Source organism: Cyprinodon variegatus, unplaced genomic scaffold (assembly GCF_000732505.1).
Source record: "Cyprinodon variegatus isolate N-32 unplaced genomic scaffold, C_variegatus-1.0 Scaffold632, whole genome shotgun sequence".
Lineage (NCBI taxonomy): Eukaryota > Metazoa > Chordata > Actinopteri > Cyprinodontiformes > Cyprinodontidae > Cyprinodon > Cyprinodon variegatus.
In genome coordinates, this window is record NW_015151085.1 from 207,113 (window position 1) to 214,848 (window position 7,736).

The 7,736-nt window shown below is 38.3% G+C and overlaps 1 protein-coding gene across 1 annotated transcript in view; it reads right to left on the reverse strand.

Annotated features, from left to right (window-relative positions):
• The window catches only part of LOC107096546 (transmembrane protein 132C-like), a gene marked incomplete at its 3' end in the record, with an annotated part of 210,414 nt that extends 202,892 nt beyond the window's left edge, over positions 1-7,522 (reverse strand). Inside the window, exon 1 of the mRNA XM_015393250.1 lies at positions 6,519-7,522. Within this exon, the coding sequence (XP_015248736.1) occupies positions 6,519-6,612 (94 nt within the window). The remainder of the gene's footprint in view (positions 1-6,518) is intronic.
• Positions 7,523-7,736: the final 214 nt, after the last annotated feature.

Consider the following 7,736-nt stretch of genomic DNA (forward strand, 5'->3'; position numbering starts at 1 on the left):
TATGATCTGGTTGAACTGTAAAGTGCCTTGAGATGACATGTGTTGTGAATTTTGGCGCTATATAAATAAACTGAATTGAATTGAATTGAATAGATCTACTCCAGCATTCTGATTCCTGACTTCCTGCCTGTTTGCCTGACCTGATCTTGCCCTGTTTCTGAACCTACCCGATCCCTGTCTGACCTGACTGCCTGCCTGTTCTGCCTGACCCTGATCTGTCTCTGTCTGCCTTCCCCTTGCCTAACCTGGAACTGGATTTCCTTCTGGTGCTTCATTGTACTTCTGATCACATGGATCTGACCCTTGACTTCACCCCGACAACAGATTCTGGTTTGTCCTCCTGTTCCTCCTCTTGCCAACCATTGTCTTCATGGTTCTGCCCCCCCTGCCTGACCATGGATCATTGTAAGTCCGGCTGGAGTTATTCTCCGGGAATTCCTGACCATTGACAGCAACATCAGCGCTACTGTCAACTGGCTCAAACCTAACCTCGTGGTTCTTCCCAGGCTGAAGATTAAAGGAAAAGTCCGGTCATATTCAAAAAACAAACTTCTAAAATACTTTAAGTATGAAATGATCACATACTTTTTATCAAAAAATAAGTGTTTGTAATTAAGAGTAATTTCATTTAAAGAACACTACTTCCACCTACCGCTTGTGACGTCACAGTGTGGTATTGGCTGTTGAGCAAGTCCCAATGCTATATGTGGTGTTTGTCACAACTCGCTATTATCCGTGATGGCGAAGAACAGTGAACTATGCGAAGCAGAGTGTGATGGATGAATGACGTGTCTTTTCTCTGGCCAGAATTTCGATCGCAAATCTTCCCTCTTCAAGTTGTGGATCCAACGACAAACCCGTGGAGGATCATGAATCGGAACGGTGCAACAACTATTTTTTTATTCCACTTTTACCAAAGGTATAATGACATCCAATTGCCACGCATGTGGGCATTGCCAGTTTAACTATAGCTCTCGTAAGCTTAAATAATTGTTGATTGCAGATGTGTCTAGTAGTTCCCATTGATTTTGCTTGTAAAGTTGGGAGAATGGCGCTAGGCTTACCGCCAGGAAAGAGTCAGGAAGGAGGTGTTACTATATTTGGGCAAAAATGGCCAGGTCCCAGACTCAGTGATCACGACGAAAAATGTTTTTTTTTTTTTACTGATTACCACTAAATTCATTAAATCACTGCGAACAGATTACTTTAAGGTATAAATAATGACCCATTGGTGATAACCCATTGGTTATTCCTTGCTGACCGGACTTTTCCTTTAAGAGAAGGTTAGTGAACATTACGTTTATGATTGATGCACATTGTAAAGCTAACTAGGTCACTGATCTTCTGTCTCTGTTTCCAGAGGTTCCTGTCCTCGTGACTGACGCTACCTGCAGCAGTTTTGTTTCAATGTGTTAAGCTTTCATACTGGTTGTCTGGTTTGAATTCTGGGTCCATCTGTTCTGAGCATTGCAAGGGTCACATAGGAATGGGATCTATCAAAAGCTGCCTCTGCTCCAGGGTACACCCTAGTCGGGTAGCCAGTCCATCTATGTGGGATCCTCAAATCTTTTCCAGATCCTTTATGACAGAGATTAAAAGTAAAGAGGGGACACCTACTTAAATCTGCTATCATCTTTAAACTGAAGATTTCATGAAATGAAGAGAATCCTATATGGCAGAATGTGTTTACTCCCCCAGTTATTGGTATTTTTCTGGATCCAGCAATCACAATTGGCAGAATGAAAACAACATCTGCATCTTGGGACTCATTTAAGGCAGTGAAGCTATAATCATGACACCTTCCTTTAATTATCCGTCAGGTCAATGAGAAAGGCTGCCAGCACAGATCTGACTGATATTTTTCCTTCCGCACAGTCCCATCTTGTTTAGAACCTTCACACTTTTCAAATACTAATAACGATTTTATGCAAAGTAGGCAGCAGAATCTGCAACATTCATGTGTTGGACGAAGCATGAAGTAAAACTTGATCAACTCCTGTGAATTAGCCATTTTAGCTTTCCTGAGTATTTATTTTTTATTTGCATGCCGAATGAAATGTAACAATATCACCAACTGCATGGAATTATCATTTTTATACAAAAGACTTATTATATTTTTAATATATATTATGTTTTTTCAATGTATTACGAGTAGAATAGACTGAAAAGGTTTTTTTTAGTTCCATCAGAGCTATATGCTCCCACAGAAATCTTCCCTCGCACAGCCTTTTTACGTTTCTCATGCCAATGTGAGCTATGAGATCTAGGCACCTTTGTCAGACACAGAGACACATATGCTATTGTCTTTAAAGCTACACTTGTGCTTTGACATCTTGTAAACAGCAGAAGCGCTACCAGCACTGCCCCGCTGTCTATTCTGTCTACGAGCAGAGAACAACCACCCAGAAGGCAGCAGCCCGAAGATGACATCATACAAAGGAAAGACTGTCGTAAACATGATGAAAGCTGGACATTTTCATAAATCTATGACTTCCCTCTGGATGCCTAAAACAGAAGGAGAAAAATGTGCATGTCCTAGCAAAACAGGAAGCTCATACAGCTCACCTAAGGAAGCAAAAATAATGGAAAAATGGAAGAAAAAAAAAAACTGTGGAATGAGTTGAATAACTACTGTCAAGTTGAATCAGTCTGACTGTTAATAACATTTATATTTTATAGTCCGCCAGCAAATTTCAAAAATAATGGAGAAGAATGCCAGAACCTGTTAGACGATGGATGACAGCTGGAATTAAATAAACTCCATCAAAACTTCCGGAAATGTTTAAGTTTGAATATTATTATTTCTTATGAAATGTGATATATAGTTTTCATAACCCAGTCGACATGCTGCTCATGTTTTTATGTTACGCTTTAAAGCGTCTAATTTGTGTATTTCATATAATCTTTGTGTCACGCTAACGACAAAGACCATTTCAGTTTTGTTCCCCAACCCCGGAGCTCCAGTCCTACAGTCATCAGTGTTTTACTGTATGCTCTCTTACTGCAAAACACATGGTTCAGATATTTTTAAATGATTTTCCCAGATGACGCAAAGAAATATGGAAAACATATAGGAACGTGGGAGTCACATGACTCCTACTTTAGTGTGTGCAATTTTCTTGTACGTAAGATTTATTCTTATGACAAAACATCCATATTTTACTTACAATTATTTATTTATTTATTCATGGTTAAGTAGCTTGAGGTCCACTACAGTAAGTGTGATGATCTAACAGTTAGTGGTGAAGTAGTAAGAAGGGTCTCCCCCGGACCAAGAGCAAATTTGATATTTCCATTATAGTTCAGAACCTATCAAATTACTTCATTATTTAAAAAAAGTGGTCAACTAATTTATTAATCGAATCATTACCTCAGCAATGGGATAAAGACTTGAAAACATGCAATTAGCTGAGTCGTTTTAACCTTTAATATTACATAGTGCAAGGAAAAGCATTACTGATTGTCAAAAATACTTTTATTTTAGTGAATACCTCAAATACTGCAATGCAATTTTTAAAAAAAAAGCAAAGCTGAAAGCCGTATTACACCTCATAGATGAGCACATTGGCTGCATATTTAGAACTCAAAGATGTAGACTGGTTTAGTCCAGTTTTGGACCCTCTTGGGCTCAGAAATAAGTCAAAGGGAGGAAATAATAAACAATGCAGTACCTCACAGCAGGAGGCCTAGGTTAATAAAGGAGATGTTTTCTTTCTAGACTAAGAATGTGGTAGTATAAAACAAAAAAGAGCACATGCAAAAGGAAACATGGAATTCAATTTTTTAAGGTGTATATTCATACTGTACACCCTCACCTGAGGTAACACTTTAAGGAACCCGCTTTCTCTGCTATTATAGATGCAACTCTTTTGACAAATGTCTCAACCAGCTTTGCACATTTGGTGACTGATTTGTTCCTCCATTCTGCTCGGTGAATTAGCTCAACTTCTTTATGAATCAAAGGAGAGAGACTGTGAACAGTCTTCAGGTAAGGCCACATTAATTAATAAAGTATAATTGAATTGAATGGATTTTTTTTTAGCTTCCCTTCATTGAAACCAAGTTCTTATTCATTTTAAAAACCCTTTTCCAGGTCTTTGTACCATTTGTTACATTTCTACCTTATTGTAACTGTATTAACCTGTTAGGTTATTCTCATTCACTAAGATCAGATCCTAAAAAGGGTTTAAAAACACAGAAGAACAGAATCTAGTCAAAAGGTCACAGATACTAGCCGATCCTAACCTATAAAAACTGTTATATTAGTATATTACTTTTTTAAATGCAAAAATGTGATTTATTCCTTAGCATATGCTGGTGATCGTGGATGTGAAGCAAAATGTCTTCAAACTTGGAAAACAATGTCCGGTGGTGTGTTTTTGAACTTTTTTGGGGATTCCTTAGCATACTCTGACACCCAGACTTTCTAATTTATTTTTTTTAAATATCAGGATTTTTTTCTTTGAACTTATTGAAATATTTGTGTATGTCATTACTAGACTTATTTGTTCAATGATGTTTAAATGCTGTGTTTTACAAACTTGGCGTTAAGAAGGTAAATTTAGAGCTGGGTTTAGACTTGAACTGACATGAATGTGATTCAATCTAGATTATTTTAATGTAGCTCTGGATGTTTGTCAAAGATTTTTGTCCTGCTGGAGGTTGAATTTTTACCACAATCACAAATCCTCTGCAGTCTTCCACAAAAATACCAGAACAACTGTGTGGATAATGACATTCTATAGAGTCAACACAGATTAACACCATGAGGTGACTTCTTAAGGGAGCTTAAATGTTTGCACTGGGTCCATTTAGAGACATTAGAGAAAACGGGATGCATATAAATCTCATATTGTTCAGATTTTCATTTGTAAACACAGACAACTATTATAAAACCAAGTGTCACACCCCTTCCATGCTTTGATGGTCTTCCCTTTAAAACAACAATGAAATATATAACATTTTATAATTATAATGGGTCAAAAAGTGAATTAGTTGAAGGGAAAAAAGTTTTTTGCGAGGCATTGTTTAGAATGACATTCGGTTTTTCTCTACTTTTTTTTCTTTTAATTTAAACATGAAAACTAAAGTGTTTTTTTTTTTTTACAAGAATGGAAGATTCTGCTACCTAATTAAGGAATCGTTGTGCTGCATCAACATTATTTGTGCATAAATCTATTTCTTTCATTTCCTGCTCTGTGTTATAATTTTTCCTTTTTTTTTTATCACTTTTCATTGTAAAACGTGAAGGTACCCCAAAGGTTCTATAAGACACAAAGCTCAGTTAGGATCAAACTGTGTGCTGTGACTGCATAAGAGCCTTGGCATAAGGCAGGCATCCTGGCCAGACTCTTCAAGGCAGTGAATCACATACGCTTACAACAGAGGTGAAGTCAATTAAACTCCAAGATGGGATATGTGCACGGCATGTGCATGAGGATGTGGGAGTTAGTTTAAATCTGTTTAATGTACCAAAGACTATGTTTTTGGGAAAACCATGTGTTTGATCCATGTAGGGAATATATCTAAACATTTAGTCCATTCTATATTTAAAAAGAAGAAGGATGAGCTGCAAGCACTTTTGCAATTAAAAATGACCTAGAGGTCTCCATCCAGAACAGCAGACATCTCAGGAACAAGGAGTGAAAGTAATTAACATTTGTTCTCTACTTTTAAATGACCATTTCTCTTTGTTGTTGTTGTTGAAAGGTCAACATTTATACACCTGAATCCTGATGACTGAAGTCAGGTACTATCAGGAGAAAAATAATCACCTTAATTGAGAGGATCATATTCCCAAAGAGCCTTTTAAGTCTATTCTTTTTCCCACAGGAAACCAGGGATTCATTAGCCAGACCACCAGCTGCCCTCAGATCTCTGCTGTGTATGCAGCCAGCTAAACAGCCGAAACAGATGCTGTTGTTCTCATGCTTCTAGCACTAATTGAATGGTGCAATGTCACTTGCTTCAGACAACAAGATTTAGCCCGTGCCTAATCATTCACAATCAGTAATAAGTCCTTTAGAAATATATTTACCTACAGCTGCTTTTCCAAAGACAGATCTTTTATAACTTTATATAGAAAACAGTTACAGGGTTTCAGGTGACTTTTCAGCAGGTAAAATGACTTGACAGAGTTAATAAAGCCCAGTGACTTTGTGGCACTAGATAATCTTTATCATATTAAATTATTCATGAGAAAATTTGTATTTAAGACCAAAGCTGCTGTGGGTGAGTTAAACAGGTGCACCTAAGCCAATTTCATAAGATGTGATTAAAAAAAGATATTAACTTTATTTACAGGGTATAGATTTTAGACAGACTGTCCTGCAGTCTGCGTGTCTCCAGTGAGATATAGACCCCCCAAAAACAAACTCTCCTATGTGACAATCTCATTTTAAGTGGGCAACAGTATTTACTTTTTCTTACATTATTATGTGTGTGGGTGAGTGTGTTGGTGGGCTGCACAATTCACAGCACTTCAAAAAAAAAGGAAGATAAGGTGAAATGATGCTTACCTCCCCAAAGTAACACCACCGACTGCAGCAGCAGGATGTGCAACATGTTTCTCCGTATCATAAAGCAGGAATTCCCCTCTAAAAATGAATGCATCTCCAGATTTCTTAGTATTAACAGAGGAAGTCATCCAGCATCCATATAAAAATCGAACGCATATTTTCTGGGATACCTGCCATGCTTCGTCCGAGGTATTTGTTTCCAATCAAGCTGAACTGGACAGAGCAAAAATGAACAATATTTAATTCTATACAGAAATGTTTCACATTAAATGAATGAAAACTTGCTTGTTTGCTTCAATCCTTTCAGCATTTTTAACGCTTTTCCATAGGGGGATTCTTGGGAGGTCGAAAGCAATGATGCTCAGTTCAGAATTACTTTCTTTTCATCTTCAATTTCATCCAAAAATGAGAAAAGATGCTCAGTTTCTCATTTATGGATGTTCTGTTTGTTTGGATGCTCCCATAAGTTGTTTGCGGCGGAGTGCGTAAAGTCCGAAAGGAGGCTGTGTTATTATCATCATGCGTCCTGAAAGACTCGGTGGAATTTAAAAAGTTATTTTTGTGCCAGAAACCAGCAAACATCCGCGCCTTCGTCGTTTCATTAAAGTCCTGTGCGCAACTCCAACAACGTCTGCGGCGCGCGCCGGAACCGCTATTATCAGTCCTAACTGGACTCTGGTTCGGGGTGTTTCTTGGATTTGGCAGAAGTCCGACTTCAGAGCTTCATCTTTCCGTGTTTGTGTGGAAAGCCAAGAGTCCAGTGTGCAGAGTAGAGAGCGTATGCGCTGCCAGCCGCGTCCAATGCGCGCAGCGAGACGCGCAGAGGGGGGAAGGAAGCGGTGACAGCATCTGCCCGCGGCGCTCCACGGGAGGCGTCTTCCACAAATCCCTCAACTAGAGAAGACAACTATTATTTCAACTATCTGGAATAACTATAACACAAAGCACTGGTTAGGTGAACCTCTTATTATTCCACTCAGATCATTTCATCTTTACTGCAAAGATCCATGAATTCCTTTTCAGCATCATTAATGTGTTTCCCATGTGCGCCCCAAATTAAAAGCATAAAAAGTTGTTATCGGACATGAGTAACCCATTGCATGATTGCACCACTTGGCAGGCACTAGCGACCCCGTGCGGCGTGGGAAAGGCAGTGTTCATGGAAGTGGAGATATTGGACTGAAGATTAAAAAAAAGTAGCATCAAATGCATTTTGAA